The 24,121-nt window shown below is 36.5% G+C and overlaps 1 protein-coding gene across 1 annotated transcript in view; it reads right to left on the reverse strand.

Moving 5' to 3' along the window:
- The window catches only part of LOC126458057 (probable multidrug resistance-associated protein lethal(2)03659), a 289,235-nt gene that overhangs the window by 45,619 nt on the left and 219,495 nt on the right, over positions 1-24,121 (reverse strand). Inside the window, exons 18-21 of the mRNA XM_050094855.1 lie at positions 17,930-18,036; positions 17,704-17,827; positions 7,570-7,740; positions 138-265 (exon numbers count right to left, since the gene is read on the reverse strand). Coding sequence (XP_049950812.1) covers positions 138-265; positions 7,570-7,740; positions 17,704-17,827; positions 17,930-18,036 — 530 coding nt within the window. The remainder of the gene's footprint in view (positions 1-137; positions 266-7,569; positions 7,741-17,703; positions 17,828-17,929; positions 18,037-24,121) is intronic.

Raw genomic sequence — 24,121 nt, forward strand, 5'->3', positions numbered from 1 at the left:
ATAAAAATTTATTAATGGTGTGGAACATGGATATATTTCAAATGTTTGGGAAGTTAATGAAGCTGCTACTGGTTCAGAAATAAATAATTTGGGTGCTTCATAATAATAAATCAATAGCAAAACAATTCACAACTAACCTTTTCTTGAGGCATTATAGTGAAATGTAAGTCCTTGAGTACAGGTGGGGCATTTTCACTGTACTTTAAGAACACGTGATGAAACTTGATTTGTCCTGCTGCTGGCCAGTTGGAAAGTGGCGTTTTACCTGAAGCATTAAATACAATACACAGCAACTATTAATTACATATATAATTAAGTTTACAGAATAGTGGAGTATGTAGCACATTTGTGGCTAGGATGTTAATAAAATATGCAATTGTTGCTATTTGATAAATATTAGTGTCGTTGTGTAGACATTTATCTAGCAAAAATATATAGATAACTGTTATGTGTGAGTTGTGTTTTCATGTGTGTGTGTGTGTGTGTGTGTGTGTGTGTGTGTGTGTGTGTGTGTGTGTGTGCACGTGCGCACAAGTGCGTGTGTGCACGTGAACGTCAGTATGTTGTTGATGAAGGCTTTAACGGCTGACAGCTATAACTGTGAGAGTCTTTTTGCTGTGCCTATTTGTGACTCAGCATCTTTGCTATATGTTGAGTAGTGACTTTTCTTCTCATAATATTGATAGATGATTGTTATCTGTATTACTAAATGGCTAACTTGGTGATTTGTCATCATCCCAGTTCTTGGTTACCTATCTAGCGGCTGCTGGGGACAACAAAAATTGTTGAAAGTAGTTGAAAGAATGAAGTGTCATTTGACTGTGTACTACTATATTTATAAATACATTATATTATACTTATAAATGTATTACAAATTATTATACTTATGAATATATGGCAGCTTATTCTTTAAAAATATGACTGTGGCTCATCACCACTGAAAACTTTTTAACAAAAACTTGAGTCCTAATATTTTATGTAATTATTGTTAAAGGATTAATACAGTAAGACATATTTTACACTTAGAAACTGTATGCCTTGAGGCAGTGTAACTCATGGTATGCAAATGATGCAGTCTATATTCACCCAGTATTTCAGAATAAAAATACTTAGCAACTTCCAATAAACTTTATATATGATTTGAAACCTTTATGAAACATTTTGTCATTGCACCCATCCCCCCCCCCCACCTCCCTGCCCCACCCCCCACATACACACAAAATGGCAAAAGCAAAAAAAGTTCATCATTTACTACATTTGCACTGTTCATGCAGTAATACTCCAGCATCCAGAATGACATTTAAATTTATTACATCTTTATTACAAACACTATTCTTATTTATTTATTCGTTCAGCATATACAAGGCAAATATTACAGTGTCATTACAATCCACCAGGAAATTACAACACTGCACAATGCTACTTATAGTTTTGAATCAGTTCACCACTATATCCAACCACTTCACACACCAGTAGGTGGTCCATTGTCTGGATTTCACCACATTCACACATGGGACTCTCCGCAAGTCCCCACTTATTCATTAGATGTTTGCGTCTTCCCACACTTGTTCTAAGGCGATTTAAGGCAACCCAGAGCTTCCGAGGGAGATCAAAACCATTTATCTTCTTGCTGGGGTCATCGATAAGCTTTTGGTTCTTGTGTGTCCTTTGCGCCATGATTCCCCCAGGCTAGCTTTGGGTCGAAGTCCTGTAATTCCCTGCCAATCTTCCAAAAGGGGGACCTATATTTTAGCCTGTTGATGGGTGATAAGTCTTGGTGTATAGGGAGTTCTGGATTGTGTACAATCTTCCTATATATTCTTGAGGTCGCCATGGAGCGCCTTATATCAGGGGATTCTATGTTGGCAAGGACTGGGAGCCAGTCACATGGGGTAGCCCTGAGTGTGCCTGAGATAATTCTCATCGTCTCTTTCAATTGGGTGTCTACTTTATTTACATGCGCACTTTTCGCCCAGACTGGTGAACAATATTCAGCCACGCTGTACACGAGGGCTAATGCTGACGTCCTTAGTGTATTAGCTCCACACCCCCATGATGTTTCGGCCAGTTTAGACATAATGGCATTTCGAGATTTTAATTTCTGTTTGGTGTCTTCCAGATGGGAGCTGAACGTTAGTGTGCAGTCTAATTTTACTCCCAGATATTTGGGCTTATCCTCATGTCTGATATGTCACTCATTCAGGGAAAGCTGTAGTTTCCTGCTTGAAGCTCTGTTATTAAGGTGCATTATGGTACTGGTCGTTTTATTGGGGTTGGGACGCAAATGCCACTTAAGGTAGTAGGTGTTCAGCGCTTCAAGGTCCGCATTCAATGTTTTTTCAAGATCTTCGAAATTTTTGGTTTGGTATGCGATGGTCAGATCATCCGCATACGCAAATTTACGCGACCTGGTGCTCAGCATATCAGATATGTATAAATTAAAAAGGGTCGGCGCCAGGGCTGACCCCTGCGGCAGGCCATTGTTTATGACCATGCTTTTGCTGCTCTTTCCATGGAGATAGACCTTGATCTTCCTGCCTGTCAGCATATTTTTTAGTAATGTGTACGTCTCATTGCATTTGATAATTCGAGTAAGCTTGAGCAGTAGTCCTTCGGTCCAGACAGTGTCATAGGCTGATGTAAGATCTATTAATACCAGGCCCATTTTCAGATTGTTCTGATAGCCTTTCTCTATATATGTTGTAAGGGACAGAACTTGTTCACAGCAGTTCCTTCCCACACGGAACCCTGCTTGATAGTCCAGGAGGTTCGCCTCAATGTATGGCGCTAGTCTGGCCAGTAATATTCTCTCAAATAGTTTGTAAGAGGTACAAAGCAGTGAGATCGGTCTATAGTTCTTTGGATTATCTCCATCCTTCCCTGTTTTCAGTACCGCTATTATCTTAGCTTCTTTCCATAGCTTCGGGAGTGCACCTGATTTAATGCATTCTGTGAAGAGCTTGGCCATCCATTTCCTCCCAATGGGTCCCAGCTCCCTCAGAAATTCTGGGAGGATTTCGTCGGGTCCGGCTGCTTTCCCTGTTTTCATTAGTGTTAGGGCCTGGGTAATCTCCTCAACGTCTATTGCTTTGACAATATCTAGATTAGATGGATTATTGGCTAATTCCTTGGTTAGGTTCCTGGAGATCCTTTTCTTCTCCTCAGTCTTCAGGCGTATTTTGGATGTCTGTTTCATGGCAGTCGCTATTTCAGATGGGCCCACACCCGTGGCCGATCTTCGTGGTGTTGTGGCACCACCCAGTTTCCGTAGCAAACCCCAGCTCTTCCTGCTAGAATGGATAAAGTCCAGATTCTCCATTGCCATCTTCCACCTGTTCCTACGTTCCTCATTCATAGTGTTGATCAGTCGTTCCGCAGTCTCATCCTCCCCACTCCTCTCATACTGCTCTAACAATGACTCGCACTCCTCTGACCAGCAAGGAATGTATTCCCTCCGGGCCCCTCGGAGAATAGCCTTTAGGACCCCTTTATATATCAGGTTTACAAACCTTTGGTAGTTCTCTGGACTTGGTGGTATTCGATTTATTGTCTTGTCAATAAAAGATTTATATTTCCCCCAGTCTGCTTTTCTCAGATTCCACCGTGGAATCGGGGGGCTCTTTATGATCGGGATGGAAAGGCCGATCTCCACAATAATCGAGAGGTGTTGGCTCCGTGGGAAAGCTTCGAGGACTCTTCTTGTAGCTTGCATTGGTACGCCCATTGCGCCATGTGTGACAAAGGTCAGGTCAGATGTCGTCTTTGTGCCCCATACTTTTGAATTGAAGAATGCTCTGTCCTTAGGATCAAACAGGAGGCGTAGGTCCCGGTTGTCAGCCCAGTCACTTAGTCCAACGCCTTCTGGAGTGGATCTCTGATATACCCATCAGGTGTGCTGGAAATTAAAGTCGCCGGCATAGATTGCTGGATGATTAGCCTGCGGTAAGATTCCTATAGGCCATTGCCGCGAAGGTGGTTTGTAGACATTGTAGATTGTCACTCTCCCAGTTTAATGCCTATTGCGTGTAGAACCGATTCCACATTGTTCTCAAGGTTTCCTAGAAGTTCATTTTTCACCTGGGTCGCCAAACCATGTTTGTCGTGTCCTGAGTATCCCACATTGGTGAATCCTGGTATGCATAATCGTTCAATGTTTTCTTCCGTCAGGTGTGTCTCCTGCAAGAGTATGACACTTACTCTTTCTCTTGTTACAATTTTTTCAAGGATTTCTCCTTTCGTCCTTGTGTAGCCTTCTATATTGAAGTGGCACACTCTCACCATCTACATGGGGTAATTCCGCTTCTGAATCGTTTGCCTTCTTGTGGGCCGGGAGGCATTTGAGCGCCTATTCTGAAAACATTCTACAGGCAGTATCAACATACACAACTGCATGTACCTGCATCATTATATAACACATAGTTCAGGAGATATTACATCATAAACACTGAAATTCGTTAAAAACTAGCTTTTGCTGAAAGCAAAGTGCAGATTACCCTGGCTATACTCATCCAGTGTTTGATAATGAGGATACTTAGTGACTTCTACCAAACGATTAAACATAATTCAGACATTTTCTAAAGTTTTTCTCGCTTACATATGTAACATCAAATATTTAACACATTAGCTCAATTTTAAAGTAATCAGACATTTGAAGCTGTTTCATAAATGGCATTTTGTTCTTTAAAAAATCTGGGGTGGGGAGTATTGTCACTTTTTCAAAACCCCTTAATTGTGTACCAGTGCTCCACAGAAACTTTAAATTTTTGGCTCAGATGTGTCTATAACTTTCCTCTGTAGTGGTGTTAAACTGTGACAGCCTGTGATGTACCACATTATTCTTTTATTTCTTTTCCATATAAAAAATTCCAGCATACATGCAGCTGGCATTGTGCATTTGGGCTCTGAACTGATCTGATGTATGATCAGTTCCCTATAAATTTAATTTTTCTTCAATTAATTTCATATTTCATATACAGTTTTATGTCAGACCATTATATATTATACTTTTAGTAATATAAAAGTTTACCTAAAAGACATAATAACTTTTCTTGTACTATGGAACACAACTAGAAATTGTAATATAATCTCATCTAATTCTATAACCAGAATATTATTTAATTATATTGAGCTGTGTTAAGTGTTTTGGAAACAGTGAGAAAGTGTATGGAGGACATACGTGAAGTGTGGATGTTTTATTTCATTGAAATCTATGTAAAAGTATGCATGGGAAAATCTTGTGCAATTGTGAATCATGTGACATATGATAGGTACAGTGACCATCCTTTTGTATAAAGCCAGCCATAATGAAAGCTAGAAGTTAAATGAATTAATATTTTATTTCTGAGAGTAATTTGGGCCTTCTTTTGTTCTTATTTGAATTTGGTTTCATAAATTTAGAAGTTCTTCCTTATTTACTTTCTGCAATATACCACTGGATGAGTTAAGGATTACTTTGGTTAATTGGAAGCAGGAATTTTTCTGATTGGCCCTTCAGATCATCAGCCGATGAGAATTAAGTGCTTCCTGCACTTAATGTAGAGCATTGTGCTGTAGTTTAGGGAGTAAGGGAGTTGCTCAGTAGCTGCCTTTCAATTCTTTTACCATAAATGTGAAGTGACTACAGTTTCAAATCATTCAGTGAAATTTTGAGGTTTATATGTGAATTAGTTTGGAAGCTATTTGCAAAATTTTTGATCCGTTGACAACTCCACGTGGCATGTCTCATGAACTTTACAGAATATTATGATGATCATTGAACAACCTAATGTAGTAAGTTGCAACATCTGTGGGTCAGTGACTATTTACATCATGGAATTTATTCAGGTTCAACATATAAATTCTGGCTGCTTTACGTGTGAAGACTTCTAGCCAAACAGTATAACAGTGAACTTGCAATGATAATAGTTTTCTGAAAATAATTGCATATTTGATATCCATTTAAATTTGTTTTAGAGGCAATAAAGTAGAATTATGTGAACTTTAAACTTTAATGCAAGTAGACGGAATCCCAAACACCTAATATTTTGTTATGAACTTACAGGTAGTGTCTCTGAGCTTGAGTTATGCAGCCTCTGTTAGGCGAATATTAATCAGTGTTTCTTGAAGGCTACTTTTCATTGACTGAACCAGTATCTATTTTATGTTTTGAAACCAGAAATTGTTTGAATCCCTAATAAAAATATGAGACAATGATTTTTCAGTCAGAATCATACATACTCATGTTTTAATCAATGTTAGTTAATAGAATTGTAATTATGACCATATAGAAATGTAAAATTTTAAACATACAAAAATTAATTAGTTTCATCTAGGCCTTTCATTGAATAAAACTAATCACTCTGTTTGCCTGAAAATGATAGCATGATTTTTCTTTAAGTCAGTTAAATAGTGTATGCAAATTAACGAAGTATATTGCTGCTTTGTATGAAATTATTCACTTTTATTCCACATAAATTTCTATGTAATTTGGGAAGATATACGAAAAAAAACTTTAATTGTATAAAGGCAAAATTCGGTATGTAACAATGACAGAAATTGTTTAAAAATATATAAAGAGAGGCAATTTGTATGCCGCTGAGCTTCAGTCTTAAACTGAATTTTGTATCAACAGCATGTAGTCAGTCTTTGTAAGTTATATGATGTGCGTTCGCTGCTGAACATTTATCATGCGAAATAAAATCATTCGTACACTTGAAGCACAAAACCTTATTTGGATCATTACATAATTTCCATGTGATGATGCAGTAACATCAAAATGAACCTACAACAGCATTTAGAAGCAGCACCCCAGATTACCCAAGATACGTACAAAAGTTGTGGAAGATATTTTTTTATGCTGTGGTATTTTTTCTTGTGTTTAACTACACTACTCATCCCAAACTTCGCCACAAAAACATTTTTGCCATGTTTATTACAATAACAATTTCATATATTTTGTATATCTTTGGAATTGTCAACAACTAGTTGGAGTCTATCTGTCGTGCTGAGATGGAGTAAATTGGTCCATCATTGGTGCTCTATGGAGACAGAATGTTTTAGTTTGAAGTATCTGTTTAGTAGAACTTAGATGCTGCAAAGATAAGTGTGTGTTATGTGATGTTAAATCATGTTTGGTGTCCATTAGAAACTTTATCTGAAGAAAGTAACCTGAAAATCATAATATCATTTCAACTTCAAGTTACAACCTACCAATGTCTTGCAGGAAGGAGAACCTACCATCTTAGACAAACAGCCAAACAACACTTCTGATGACCACAAAGTTCAGTAGAAATCATAAATTTTGATTATTCTACCTGCACTTGCTCATACTAATTTCTATGTATTATGCAAGTGAATGCAAAGTCAGTGGTTTGCTAATTTGTTTATTGCTATGATTCCTGTAATAAACATAGCAAGGAATGGATCAGAAGCTCAATCTTTACTTGTGTGTGTGCTCAATAAATATGCTTTTAGAATCAAGTGTTAGCTCTTGTTCACAGTGCTGTTCTCATAACTGGTACTCATTTCAGGACTCTACATGAACTATCCACTTTGTCATACTGTTACTGAACTTTTTATAAATAAACTTACCAGAAGATGATTCAAGAGATGGTTCTGGCTTCAAACCAGCAAACTCTAAGACACGTTCTACACCTGTCATCTGGTTTATAAGCTCAGCTGATTGACGTATTCCCCACTGGAACATTCCCATTAGATTGAGAGACTGAGTGATTGCCAAGCCCACACTACCACCAAACATATCTGCAAGAACATTCAATTACAGGAATTATGATTGTAGAATTAAAAAAAAAATTGTCACTTAGCATTACTTATAAATGTTCCTTAGGTAAAATGATACCCCATTTAGTATAATTATCTATCCAAAAGGAGTACTTTCCATTTTGCGACAGTTTTCTGGACAAATGAACATTCATTATTTTAATGCAGTTTATGAGCATTTTCTACAGCATATGGAATTAGAATTACCTAGGCAAAACGATAAGGTGTGTGAGTAATCTTTATATGTATTGCAGATCACCAGCCCAGTAAATAACTTCAGTTTTCTTTTTCTTGGTTGGAGGTATAATCGTATTGGATATTGGGTTATTATAGATATGACACTAGTTCAGGTTGTGCAGGATGTGGGAATATATCATATGTAAACTTGTTGGAGAGTATGCATGATGCTCAACTGAACTGATTTAGAGAACCATGAAAAATTTAATTTAGATGGCCATTTCAGGCGAGTGTTTAATCAGAATCCTAGCACCTCATCAGTGTCCCACTTCATTCTATGACCATTACCTTGTAATTTTAAACAGTTGCAAATCTTCCTGTAAAAAAATTAATCATGTAACTACCTCCAACACATATGTAAAATTAAAAGTATTATGTAAGTGTAGTCTGTGGCTGAAAATGTGGGAAGTGGTGATGATTTTTTGACATACAAGTTCTCGTTAATGTTGACAGTCACCATGCTCATTTATTCAGAGATGCCACAGTAACTCACAAACATAACAGCAGGTTTGATTAAAGGAATGGAAGTCTAAGAATAAACAGCATTCAGATGCTAATGTTACAGGCAACATCTACAGTTTGATTTAAACCAAATATAAAATCAAGAAAAACTGACAAGGTACTAATCCCCATTCAAATATAGCAAATCCAAACTGACAGCTCTAGAATGAAAGTTAATTTTTTGGAATGTTATGAGAAAGTATTTCCCACTAGCAATGTCAGGCACTAGTGTCTATGAAACATATGGCAAACTAAACAACACAAATTATTCCAAAATCTGAAGAATTATTCAGTAGTAAAGGAAAAGTAAACTGTCTCCACAGTCAGGATTCTTCTGATTTGTGACAGTTTTCTAGGCAGTGAAGAAGAAGGCAGCTGCCTTTTCTGCACTCTTGGTGTAATGTGGTACATTCATATTGCTAGTATTGACAGTGTTGAGAGGGCTCTCAACGATGAGTGTATATGTATGTACAAAAGTCGATCAGCTCTGTGCTGTGAGGGGTTCACTGCGTAAAGAGAGATGTAAATTGTATTCAACTTTTCACTAAAAAATATTCTTAATGTGGTAGCAGTTCACAGCTATTAATTAAAAAGAATATCGTTATTCGGAAAAAAAGTGATTGGGCTGCACTGAAAGGAAGGCTGTTATTCAAAAAGTGTGCTTTGTGACAAGCTACCATTGTCTGATGAAGGAAACTATAGGAACTGGAATTGGCAAGTGGAAACGTATCTGAAAATGAAGAAATGCTATACTGTGACTTCAAGAGGAAAAATCAGCAAGGACAATGTCAGAACTTGGGGCCGAGAAAATCTGATCACAATGAACTGCATATATGGAGCAATTTGGAACAAGCATCTAGAATTCATGAGCGATCAGGAAACTGCATTTGAGATAATGAGCAAGTCTGATGAATTATACTCAACAGTACTGAAATTTGTGTGCAGGAGGTTGGGTTGGGTTGTTGTGGGGGAGGAGACCAGACAGCGAGGTCATCAGTCTCATCGGATTAGGGAAGGATGGGGAAGGAAATCGGCCGTGCCCTTTGAAAGGAACCATCCCGGGATTTGCCTGGAGCGATTTAGGGAAATCACGGAAAACCTACATCAGGATGGCTGCACGCGGGATTGAACTGTTGTCCTCCCGAATGTGAGTCCAGTGTGCTAACCACTGCGCCACCTCGCTCGGTGTGTGCAGGAACAAATTGGACAAGCTGAGGTTAAAAGACTATATTGACATGGCAATGTTCGTCAGCATTTTTGGGAAAAAAGTGAACAAATTAAAATCAGCAGGTACAAAAAAGATGGAGAAGCTAAACTAGATGTTAAGAACCTTGCCAGAATCTATGAGGCATATTGGGGACTTGATTTTTTTTAATGCAAACTTTAAAAGAGCCTGTGAATGTACCAATTTCAGATGGAATAAAATCTAATTAGTTACTTTACAGTTGATGCTGACATGATTCCAACTGAAATGAAAAATTTATATTATGTCAAATACATGGAGAAATTTGATTACCTATGCTAAAGTAAAAGAGAAACATTACATTATATCTATAAGCAATACATCAAAAGTTTTTGATGAAGGCAATACATATTTTATGGCTGCATTGAAAGAAGATAGGCTGTACTAAATGAGAAGTAGAATTTATAAGAGAGAGATAACTGTAAATAGTGTGATAGTAAGGATAGTGTGTCAGTAAAGGAATGGCAATGTAGACTTGGACATTTAAATTTTAGTGATCTGAATGTGTTATGTAAGGATCAGTTAGCAGATGGATTGCCAACATATTTAGAACCAGAGTTTATGAGGTGTAAATTTTGTGTTGAAAATAAAATGCACAATTTACCCATTGAAAACAATAGAAGCAAAGCAAAAGAAATATTAGAGCTTATTCATGCTGATTTGAATGCCTCACTCAACTCACAGTTTGCTATGGGGAAAGATATTTTACCACTTATATTGATGATTACTATAAAGCAGCTAGAGTCTACACTATCAAATCTAAAAATCAAGTTTATAATTGTTTTGTGTGATCTGTTAATTAAACTAAAAATCTAAATGGTAAAACTATTAAGAAATTGAGATATGACAATGGATAGTAATATTGAAATTCAGATATTATCAATTTCTAAGACACAAAGGAATCATCTTAAATGTGTGCCCTCCCTATGTATATGAATTAAATAGTACAGCTGAAAGATACAACAGGACAATTAGGGATGTGTGAAAATGACTGTTTGCTGAAGCAATAATATGTAGGAGATTTGGCATGATGTAGTTTGTGCAGTTGAATATCTTGAAACCAGAACTTTAGGTAATATTATTTGAAGAAAAACTCCTTATGAAATATTGGTTGGGAAGAAACCTAATGTTAAACATTTAAAGATGTATGGAAGTAGAATTTTATAAGTGTACCAGAACAGTTGAGAAATTCAAAGTGGGATTATAAAGCAGACTTGGGAATTTTAACAGGCTACTGTGAAGTTGGATACAGAGTATTTATTAACACAAAGTTATCATTAGCAGACATGTTGATATTGTGGAAGTGGTTGTCACATGAATTGATCTAAAGGGCTCTGATTCACAGTGCAATACTTCTAGTGATTCTGAGTGAAAAAGCATAAAAAAATGGACCTGTAAATGAACATATGGAAGAAAAGAGTATCAAAGAGTGTTCAAGCAATCATAAACAAGAACAAGAATTTAAGTTGACAAGGTCAACTAGAGAACTTAGAGTGCTTGACAAATTTAATGATTATGTCATGAGTAACTTCATTTATGTAAATTCTGTAGTGCTGACAGCTCAGAAAATTTTGAGGAAGCATTGAATAGTAATGAGTCCAAATGTTCGAAGCAAACAATGGATACAGAAATTGACCGCTCAAATAAAAACAAAACTTTGGAACTAGTAATCAAGACAGTGAATATAAATGTTCTTGCTGTAAACTGGATTTTTACAAAAAAATCTGATAACACTTGTAAATTAAGATTTGTTGTGTATGATATTGATTCACCAGTTGCTATACCACAAACATTGAAAAATTGAAACTTTTGTTGTCATACTGTTGTCAAAAGGGCTTGATTGTGGAACAAATGAACGTACAGACCACATTTTTAAATAGCAAAATTTTTTCAGAAATATGTGTAATGCGACCTCCAGTATACAAGGATGAAATAGGCAGAGTTTGTAAGTTACTTAATGTGTTATATGGTTTGAGATAAAGTCACAGAGCATGGTATGATAGTTTGGATGAGATTTTAAAAAGTCTAGGCTTCAAAAGAAGTAAATATAATTACTGCCCGTAGATACTGATGACCGCAAATTATATGAGCTATATAACTGTGTTTGTTGATGATTCTTAATCTGTGGTAAAAGTTACAGGGAAATACAAGAAGCAAAGAATCTGTTGTCCAAGCGATTTTGAATGGCAGGCTTAGGTGAAGCAAAGAATTATCCTGTGGTAAGCATTGGGTACAACTATACAAAGAATGTAACGGATCTTTGCCAGGAAAGCTATATTGAACCTATAGCTAAAAAATATCAGATTTAACATTCAAAGTTGTGCAGCATGCCAATGGAAATTAATTTTAGATTACAACCAGCACAATATGCAAGTCTTGATATTAAACAGTGGAAAGTCCATGATGGAGTTACAGCAGTATTATGAAAAGGACAGACTGCTACCCATTATGTAAAGGAGATGTTGAGTCACAGTTAGGCCCAATGAAGAGACTGCTTCACATTTTAGCTTCAGCCAAAAGGTCTTGTTCTGTAGTAAACACAAACACATTAACACTCACACATATGACCACTGTCTGTGGCCACAGTGGCCAGAGTATCATTCATGTTTGCATGAGTCTTGCTTGTATGAATGTGTGTGTTTTCTACTTCAGAAGAGGGCATTTTGGCTGAAAGCTAAAATATATAGCAGTTTTCAAATCACGATATTAAGTACAGAAACTTGACAGGTGACCTAATGTACATTACTTAAGGAACATGACCAGATATAAGTTACAGTGTAAATTGCTTGAATAGATTTCAAAATGTTACAATGATACTCACTTTAAATATGCTTTGTGAATATTGAAATATTTATATTTAACAAAAGATTTGTACTTAACATATGGAAGGACTTAAAGTATTGAGCTCTTAGATTGATTTGTAGATGCACACTGGGCGGGTCATTTCACAGATCATAAAGTCCATATCAGGCTACAGAATTAGATTATTCGTAAATCTAAGAAACAAAGAGGTGTTACAAAATATTCTGCATGTGCTGAGTATATAGCATTGTAAGAAGCTGCCACAGAGGTTACATTAGTTCTGGATTTTCGAATATTTTTGTTGCAAAGCCTGATGAGGCTGTTAAAGTATATGAAGACAACTCAGGGACAGCCAATATTGCTAGATATGTTAACTTTACAAAAAAATCAAAGTATATTGAAGTACATTATGATTTTGTGAATGAATGCTATAGGAATGGAATTACAGACTACTGTAAAGTAAATTCAGAAAACAATGTAGCAGATATTTTTACCAAATCTTTGAGCAAGGATAAATCTGTAAAGTTTTGATAAATATTGAATGTGATTTGATTGCAATATAAATGTAAGGAAATGTGGAATATTTATGTCAATAGTATCAACAGTGTCATGAGGGCTCTTGAAAATAATAGTCCAGTAATGACATCACAAAAAAACTGTTTCCTTGCAAAAAATGAGGTAGCAAATTTTATTTTCTATCTGGAGTATATAATTGATAGTGTGTAGAATCCAAATTTTAGACCTGCAAAACCCTCACGACAACTTCTTGTGGGCAAAGAACCACGAAATTTTGTTATTTTTTTTTTTTTTTTTTCAGATTTTTGCCTCTTACTTAGAAACTATGCATTCTAAAGGAAATGTTTTCATTACTAAAAAGAAAGAGCACTAAATTTTGTGTCAAATGAACTACTTAAATGTCGAAATTGGTGCAGCTGTTTGCCCACAATCAGTTATCACATTTCAGTCATTTTTACCTACTTGGCTAAAGAGTTTGCTGCAGTGCCTGTAACTTAAAAATGGCTACTCCAAATGAAAACTGTCGAGTTATCAAAGCTGTAGAGCATGAAATTTCATGTTACAAAAGTATACAGTTTTTCAGTTTTACGCACTATTATGTGTTCATATATTTGAAAATCAAAGTAATTCCATTTTGTTGTTTTTTGTAAATCAAAGATATCCAATGAAATGAAATTTCCAATAGAAAGACATTAATATTTCCTGTCAAAACACTGCTGCTGCTGTTCTCTACTTTTTCTCTGTTTTTCTTGGCAGTGCTGAGTGAAGGCCAAGGAATTACAGAAAAATGAGCTATATTATCTTTGGTGCCTTTTATAATGTACTTTTGATGGCATTTTTTGTGAATATTCTATAAAATATATGTATATTTACTGTCTTTTTGCAACTAGAAAATATATGTGACAGTCAGCTTATAAATGTAATCATACACAAAGTGATATATATCACTGTATTTTCGCTATGTATATGTAAGCTTTATGTAAACATGACGCACCCAATATCATTGTAAGAAATGATCCACAGACAAATTAAGAACAAAGAACAATTAATCTGTCCCATCTTCAAGTGTAAAGGTATTTGTAGATCTCCCTCGATTAACATGTTGTAAACAGCTGAGGCTGCCATCCACTCTATTCCTTTGTTATTGCTTCCATTGTTCACCATGCCCAGTCCTCCTTTGTTGTGAGAGGGGAGCGTTCAAAACTCCTTGTGTCTTGCAAAATTCTCATTTCTTCATTTCGGTTTACTTTAGTGGCATGGCCAGTGCAATTAAAATGAGTGCTCCAGATTGTACAGATGTGTGTTTTAATATGTGATGGCAACTTGGCAGATGGTGATGTGGTTAAAGTGAAACAGAAAAATCCAGTAAGGATAGGAAAATCGCAGAACATCGTAAGTTAGTAACTTACAACCTGTGAAGGATTCATCCAGTGCATCTTCAATAACACTGATTTTAACATCATTGATGGGGTGAACGCTTTCCATTCCACGGGAGGAATAATGTCAGTGACTCTCTACACAGCTATGGAGTCTGACAAGAACATTGATTGGAAAAGGAGACATTCAACTTTTGAATTTTTGTCTACAGTTGATATTCCTCAGTCAATCACCTATCAAAAAGCAAATGATGTTGGCTTAAACAGTATTATTATAACAGATCTCAATTTTGATTACCCTGAGTGCTTCTTGCTCTCTGAATATGAGACTGTGTGATTTTATGGAAAGAAGAAGAAATTCACTGATGTTCCAGGTGGAAAGGATTCGTGGAAGCCACAAATTGCTGACAGTCAGTTTGTTAAAAAACAATGTGCCTCCCATTCTTAAAGTATGCTCCAATCTTTATAACATACTATATACATGTCTTCTAAGAGCATTGAAAAAAAATGCATAAAACATGTTCAAAGGTGATGTTTTGCCACTTTCAATCAACCACTTTTATTGAAGGCAATGGATATTGTAAGAAGCAAAGGTAGCAATTTAGAACATATCATTGTACAATTAGGTGGTTTCACCTTCTAATGCCCTTCTTGGGGTGCAGCAGTATAATAATGGCAGGAAAGGGGCTTCAGAAACTTACTGTCCACAATATTCACTGAAAACAGTTTTGATAAAGTTTTGAGTGGGTATGTGTATGCAAGAGCTGTTAGAGCTCATACACTGATACGTATGGGATTGTCACATTACCTTTCAGGAGATCGAGTTCAAAGAAGTTTACATGAAAATAACTGAGGAATTGTTGCTTCTCCATAACAGACCATCAGTATTCAAATGTCATGAAAATGAAGATTATATAAATGTGATAATCTTGTCGAAAATGTGATTTGCAGCATTGAACCATGAAGAAAAATATATTTATTTTAAAAATGAAGAAATTCCTCCAGCTGTATTTAAGGTGTCGATTTTATTTGGGCAACTAGTTTCAACATTGCAACAACATCATCTTCAGGCCCATACACTTGTTGACGTCAAATGCATGCGGCTGACACTAGAAGTCAGTGGTGAGATATGGACGTGTTCCATGTGGAAGTTACTACCCACCTACCACACTACCCACCTTCCACACGGAACACGTCTATACCTCACCACTGACTTCCAGTATCAGCCGCACAAAGTTGATGTCAACAAGTGTTTCCCATGACAATGCCGAAAGATGCAGTACCACACACACTACTGAAAATGGTTTTGCGTGCATACAAAACAGGATACACAGCAGTAAGCGGATGTTACAAATCTGGACTGAACTGCTCCTCAAGATGCAAACACTGTTGTGGCATATCTTGTGAGAATGCCCCAGAAATTGAACTTGACAAGGTTGAGGAAAAGATTGAAGATATGTTCTAGGACAAGGAAGTTGGTGAAGGTGCCGCAATGGATCTTGAAGATCGGATCCTGAACCAGGACCTGCCACAGTGTCCCAAATAACTTCAATGGAACTGAAATTTGATGGAATGTGAATCTTTGGTAATTAAATAGTGTTTCTTTAATACTGTCATGGCCTTTATTTGTTCAGTTGTAAAAATTGTTAAATTACTCACACATAAATACATATACTTGGTTTTCATTTTAGCACCCCACTCTTACCAATTAAGGAATGGATAAAAATGAATACAAATACACATGAATGAAGAAAATAAAAAGATATATGTAAAAAACACATGTGTACTCATTAGAGGGCCGTTTTACCACTGGAAATTTCATTCCATTGAATACCTTTGACTTACTTTGGGTTTCAAATGTATGAATGCTTATCAATGCCTAAAACTGAAAAACTAGATGCTTTTGTAACATGAAATTTCATGCTCTACAAATTTGATAACTCGACAGTTTTCATTTGGAGTAGACATTTTTGAGTCACAGGCACTGGGGCCAATTCTTCAGCCAAGTTGGTAAAAATGACCAAAATATAACTGATTGCAGCCAAACAGCTGCACTAATTTTGACATTTAAGTAGGTCATTTGACACAAAATTTAATGCTCTTTCGTTTTGGGAATGGAAACATTGTCTTTAGGATGCATAGTTTCTGAGTAATAGGGAAAACATGAAAAAATACCGAAATTTTGTTGTTTTTTTTACCACTAAAAGTTGTCGTGAAGGTTTTGGAGGTCAAAAACTTGGATTCTACATACTCTTTAACTATACGCACATGATAAAGCAATAAGAATCTTCTACCATGTTTACTGTAAGCAAAAAGAATCTTGTTACTGGACTATAAGTATGTATGTGTGTACAACAATCAGTCAGTTCTATGTTGTGTGTTCATTATGTAAGGAGAGATGTAAATTGTATTTAACTTTTTGTTAATAAATATTCTTAACAACTATTTATAATTCAGTTCTGTAAAATACAAATATATGCATACAAATGCTTTGCAAGTGCTGCCTTTCAGTGATCTGCAATATGCCAGTTCCACAGAGAACAATTAACATCAAGGTAAAGCCAACTGCACAACCCATACGTACATTGTGGCCATCTTAATTATAGTGTCCCTTTGCTCACTTGCTACCATTACAATAGTGTAGATAATCAGAGCACCATACATTATTGGGCAATCACTCAATTTATTTAGATGGATATTACGTTACTCACTAAGCAATTACATAGTGTTATGTTTACACATAATATGTGCAACATTGTGGTCTCTGAATGCGTATGAATATGGAATGGCTAACACTGATGAAATTCCAGATTTCAACAACCCTATTATTAGTAATTTGTGAAGTATTAACATATTAAATTTAAATGATAGAATAACAACTTTCTCCTGCACATTCTATTTGAAATAGTATTTCACCTGGCTTCACACAGAGTGAAGAGGAAGTCTGCAGAAGTACGGACTTATTATTTTTGCCTGATGAAATGATATAATAAAAAGTATCACAAAGCTTTATAACATTTACAAAAGAAGTAGACCATTACAGATTAAGTTTCAATGACATTAACTGTAAACAGATGTAATGAGTTAACTTATGACTAACAATGGCATTGGATGTAAATAATTAAGCAACTACAATTTAAATCTATGGTAATTGGAAGACATGTGAATAAAAATAGAGACAAGTTCCTTATTAAGTTGTATTATTTTTTTATATCAGTGAATTGGATTATTTAAAATTTCAGTATTTTTGTCTACTTTTGAATAGCTTACCTTGTCCCAGGACTAAAAAGCTGTATGTGACAGCAGCAAGATACGCTACACAAACTATATCCAGCCATAATCCGAAAGCTCTACTGATAGCCATAAATAAGTAATAAGCTGATGAATTTACATCCTGTAAAACATAAACATAATTAATTAATGTACATTCTCAATCACATTGAGGTGTCTTAGAAAAATATCAAACACACTTACTTGAATACAATGAAACACTTACCTGAATACGATCAAATTCTTTTTCCAGCACTTTTTGAGCACCAAAGGCACGAATAGTTGAAAGACCTTGGAGGGATGCAGTGGCATGAGAAAATACAGGGCTGCGTGCTGTAAGACAGAGGAAGGTCATCAACAACACATATATCTCAACTATGGATTAAATTTAGCATATAATAGTCTCTGCTTAGATAAAGAGGCAAACAAGAATAGAGCACAGAAAATGGAAATGACTTATCAATTAATGAAAGACATTTACAGTAAAAATCATTCCCAGTAAAAACAAATATCCAACACTACAACACTGTTACCATACTGGAGTGCCTTTATGCAGCAGAATGTTTATCATCAACAAAATAGGAGAAATTGAAAAGTTGGAGAAAAAGAAACAGTAGATCCTACAGAAGAGGCTTGGTCCCAGAAAAGTTTGGAGTGTGTGGAAGAAATAATGAAGAAATCTACACTCAAACTGAGAAGCTATCTGACGCTGTCAGGAAAAGGAGAATTTTATTTTATGGTTTGAATGAAACCGGAAAGACTGACTAAAAAAAATTTGACCATTTTGACAAAAATCCCAAAATGCTAATCAGTTGGTTCAGGGAACTAAAAAAGGTAAGTAGAAATTCTAGACAGGTCAACTTTATGAAACAGGTTTAGGAAGTTTGAGGGTTTCCAGGAAAAGGTCAGCTGCACGGCTATATGGACAGATGAAAGAAGAAAGGAACACAGTGAAGAATGAATAAATACTGGAAAGATGAAAATCAGGAAAAAAGATAAAATCATGAGGAAGTTATTTTATATGGTCCATACATGGTCAAAATTAAAGAAAGTGGAAGAAGAAGAAGTCTCTGTATGTGATTTCTTCGGTGCTCATATGCACGGATAGCCTTTTTCAAAACACATATATATAAAAAAAGGACTTTTAATAAAGCAAAGGAATGACAGCCTTGTAAATAAAACAGTAAAAGCTTAACAACACTACAGAATGCATCCAACTTCCACATTTTTTTCTTTCCGTGGACTACTTACTTTTCAAGAGGTTTAATGGCTCTTAATTCAAGTACTTCTATCACCATATAATTTATCACTGATAAACCAATGAAGCTGTAAAGTAAACTACATGTCCCTTTGTTTAGTAAGCCAGTCAGTCAGGCTCCAGCCCTCAGCTGATTTACTTCTACCAACTGCCAAGTTAAGTTTTTTTACTGTATTTTCCTCATAGTATATTTATTAAATATTGAGCATGTTTTTCTGTTTAAGAAGTTCAACCTCACATTTTTGTGAGGGTGAATTCCTTCAGTCAGTAGTTGCTAACTGAACTGCCAGTTACATAGCTCATTACCACATCAGCATCCATTGGTGACACATTAGTTGGTTGGTTGGTTTGGGGAAGGAGACCAGACAGCGTGGTCATCGGTCTCATCGGATTAGGGAAGGATGGGGAAGGAAGTCGGCCGTGCCCTTTCAGAGGAACCATCCCAGCATTTGCTTGGAGTGATTTAGGGAAATCACGGAAAACCTAAATCAGGATGGCCGGACGCGGGATTGAACCGTCGTCCTTCCGAATGCGAGTCCAGTGTCTAACCACTACGCCACCTCGCTCGGTGGTGACACATTAGAGAGTAGCAAGTTGCATATCTGTACCTTTTTTAGCTTGAAGTCAGCTGATAGGTATTCCTGCTTAAGGGAAGTCTCTCTAACAAAGAAACCACTTTCTACAAAGCTTGGGTATCCGATTAATGAGGGAATTAGTATATTTCATCAAAATATACAAGGTATTAGAGATAAAGTTAGTGAACTGCTTATAGATGTTGACTCTGAAATTATTGGTATATCTGAACACTTCTTAAATAAGGAGATAATTCAGAGGCTTCCTTTACCAGGATACAGGTTGGCTGGCAGCTTTTCTAGGAGCTCTTTGCGGTGTGGGGGAGTAGCCATGTATGTGAAAAACGGTAACCCATTTGAGTCAATTGATGTTTCAAAGCACTGCACTGAAAAGGTGTTTGAATGTTGTGCAGGTGTGGTTAAATTTAGTGGAGCTAAACTTCTTACTGTTGTTATTTATAGATCCCCAGACTCCGATTTCACAACATTTTTGCTAAAGCTAGAGGAGGTTCTTGGTTCACTTTATAGGAAATACAAAAAGTTAGTTATATGTGGTGACTTCAATATTAATTGTATAAGTGATTGTGCAAGGAAAAGGATGCTGGTAGACCTCCTTAATTCATATAATCTTATGCAAACCGTATTCTTTCCAACGAGAGTGCAAGGGAACAGTAGAACAACCATAGACAATATTTTTGTTCATTCGTCATTATTAGAAGGGCATTCTGTTAGCAAAAAGGTGAATGGCCTTTCAGATCATGATGCACAAATTTTAAGTCTAAAAGATTTTTGTGCTGCAACACATGTTAAATATAGTTACCAACTTCTTAGGAAAGCTGATCCAGTTGCTGTACAGACTTTTGTAAACCTTATCAAGGAACAAGAGTGGCAAGATGTTTATAGTGCTGATACAGCAGACGATAAATATAATGCTTTCCTCAAGACTTTGCTCATGCTCTTTGAAAGTTGCTTTCCGTTAGAACGTTCAAAACACGGTACTAGCACCAACAGGCAGCCTGGGTGGCTGACTAAAGGAATAAGAATATCTTGTAGAACAAAGTGGCAATTATATCAAAATGTTAGAAACAGTCAAAATCTAAATGCAGCAGCCCATTACAAACAGTATTGTAAGGTGCTTAAAAAAGTTATTAGGAAGGCAAAAAGTAAGTGGTATGCAGATAGAATAGCTAAGTCTCAGGATAAAATTAAAACCATATGGTCAGTCGTAAAGGAAGTGGCTGGTCTGCAGAGACAGGTCGAGAATATAGAATCAGTGCATGGTGGGGATGTCCGTGTTACTGATAAGTCGCATGTATGTACAGTACTTAATAATTACTTTCTGAATATAGCAGGTGAACTAAATAGAAACCTAGTCCCAACAGGGAATCATATAGCGCTCTTAGAAAAAAGTGTTCCGAGACTGTTACCTGAAATGCTCCTCCATGATACTGACAAGAGGGAGATTGAGTTAATAATTAAATCACTAAAGACCAAGAACTCTCATGGATATGACGGGGTATCTAGCAGAATACTGAAGTATTGTTCCACGTATGTTAGCTCAGTACTTAGCCATATCTGTAACTTTTCCTTTAGGAGTGGTCGGTTTCCTGACCGATTAATATACTCGGTAGTGAAGCCACTTTATAAAAAGGGAGACAGGGATAATGTTGACAATTATAGACCTATTTCTATGCCATCGGTGTTTGCTAAAGTTATCGAGAGGGTTGTATATACAAGGTTACTGCAGCATTTAAATTCACATAATTTGCTGTCAAATGTACAGTTTGGTTTTAGAAATGGCTTAACAACTGAAAATGCTATAGTCTCTTTTCTCTGTGAGGTTTTGGACAGATTAAATAAAAGGTTGCGAACGTTAGGTGTTTTCTTTGATTTAACGAAGGCTTTTGACTGTGTTGACCACAAAATATTACTGCATAAGTTGGAACATTATGGAGTAAGGGGAGTAGCTTACAATTGGTTCGCCTCCTACTTTAAGAACAGAAAGCAGAAGGTAATCCTCCACAATATTGAGAGTGGTAATGATGTTCAGTCCCAATGGGGCACTGTTAAATGGTGCGTTCCCCAAGGGTCGGTGCTGGGGCCACTGCTGTTCCTTATTTATGTAAATGATATGCCTTCTAGTATTACAGGTGATTCAAAAATATTTCTGTTTGCTGATGACACCACCTTGGTAGTGAAGGATCTTGTGTGTAATATTGAAACATTATCAAATAATGTAGTTCATGATATAAGTTCGTGGCTTGTGGAAAATAATTTGATGCTAAATCACAGTAAGACTCAGTTTTTACAGTTTCTAACCCACAATTCAACAAGAACTGACATTTTAATCAGACAGAATGGGCGTGTTATAAGCGAGACGGAACAGTTCAAGTTCCTAGGCGTACGGATAGATAGTAAGCTGTTGTGGAAAGCCCATGTTCAGGATCTTGTTCAGAAACTAAATGCCGCTTTATTTACCATTAGAACAGTATCTGAAATAAGTGACATTTCAACACGAAAAGTAGTATACTTCGCATATTTTCATACGCTTATGTCATATGGTATTATTTTTTGGGGTAATTCTTCTGATTCAAAAAGGGTATTTTTGGCTCAAAAACGGGCTGTTCGAGCTATGTATGGTGTAAGTTCGAAAACCTCTTGTCGACCCCTATTCAATAGTCTGGGAATTTTGACATTGCCCTCACAGTATGTATTTTCTTTAATGTCGTTTGTTGTTAACAATATTAGCTTATTCCCAAGAGTTAGCAGCTTTCACTCAGTTAATACTAGGCAGAAATCAAATCTGCATGTGGAATGCACTTCCTTGACTCTTGTGCAGAAAGGAGTGCAGTATTCTGCTGCATCCATTTTCAATAAGCTACCACAAGAACTCAAAAATCTTAGCAGTAGCCCAAACACTTTTAAGTCTAAACTGAAGAGTTTCCTCATGGCTCACTCCTTCCATTCTGTCGAGGAGCTCCTGGAAGAGATAAAAAATTAAGCAAATTCCAGTGTTACATTCTTGATTTTCTTTATTTAAACTAACGACTTGTTTCATTTTATCTGTTTCTACAATCATGTTATAATTTCATGTATTGACTCGTTCCATGACCATGGAGACTTCTCCTAAATGTGGTCCCACGGAACAATAAATAAATAAATAAAAAATAAAAATATCTAGGACTCTGTCAGCTTTTATAGTTAACTTCTGCAGTTAGTGTTGCTAGGAAGGTGAGGATGGGTGCATGTTGTGTGTGGATACAGGAGAAGCTGGTCGCAATTTGCAAACAGCTGAATTCAGTTTTGGCTGTGGTCAGTCACCTTCAGGCTGCTACCTTGGGGTGTAGCAGTGGCGGAGATTGTGGCACATCACATGGGACACCTCAGGTGTCACTTGTTTTGCCAATGGGCTCTGTTTCCTAGGCATCTCCTAGTGTACCCAACACAGTGGATCCACCTACTCAGCAGGGTGAGTGACAGTGGTAATGCGTTCATGTTGCTCAAGGCAGCAGGCCAATCTGGAGACTGCCCGCCTGACATCACCCATTCATCCTGCGAGTGGACAGGTGGCCTCTCCTTCAGCAGGGTCCAAGCAGGCAGACAAGGGGAAGTGTTTACTAGTTATCAGGAGCTCCAACATTAGGCACTTTATAGAGCCCCTTATGCAGACAGCGTTCAGGACTGCAAAGAAATCAAATGTGCACTCAGTATGTCTGCTCATGTGCCTCATCCGAGAAGTGTAGGTAGCCTCGATCGCAGCTACTGAGCATGCAGTGTGCAGTCATCTGCAAGTTTTGGCTTATTTCAGCACCAACAAAGCCTGTTGCATGAGTTTTGAGATCATCCACAGCTCATACAGGTGGCTCGTGAAGATGATGAAGACTGGTAGCCTTGAATGCAGGGTGTAAGCAGAGCAAGGAATTTGCAATATTGTTCCCAGAGTTGATCGGCGTCCTTTGGTTTGGAGCCAAGAAGGGAGTCTCAATCAAAGGCTTTGTCGACTATGTGAGAGTCTTGGCTGCAAATTTCTAGACTTGTGTTATTATGTGGGGTTTGTAGGACTCTCTGTGATAAGTCAGAGGAATTTATTTATTAATTTCATTAACAGTATAGAGTAACCCACCATCTTGAAATGTAAGGTGGCTCAGATGCTTCTAAATCTAACAGTAAAGACATCTTATTATTGCAATATTATTGGCATACAGTTACTAATGCTTTTTTAAATAATACAAAGAACATAATATAAAAAAATTCTCTAAGGTTACGGAGAATTTATTCAGTTGCTGTCAGACGGTCCATAAGTGAAAATCATCAACATACCGTAGGAGAATTGAATGCTTAACAATTCTTAAAATGTTTCTAAATAGTTTGTTTCTGCCTAGTTGATGAGAATATAATTTATATAATGCAAATGTAAAAAAAGTAATACAATAAGAGTGGTGAAAATAAGTTGCAATATGTAGAGGCAAGTAATATACTATATTTGGATGTGTAATATAATCTAAGTAGCTTGTTGGTTGATAATAGCCTATTTCTATCTATTTCAGGTGAGAAGGTCTTGATAGAACCTCGAGCTATTCCCATCTGA

This window comes from Schistocerca serialis, chromosome 2 (assembly GCF_023864345.2).
Source record: "Schistocerca serialis cubense isolate TAMUIC-IGC-003099 chromosome 2, iqSchSeri2.2, whole genome shotgun sequence".
Taxonomy (NCBI): domain Eukaryota; kingdom Metazoa; phylum Arthropoda; class Insecta; order Orthoptera; family Acrididae; genus Schistocerca; species Schistocerca serialis.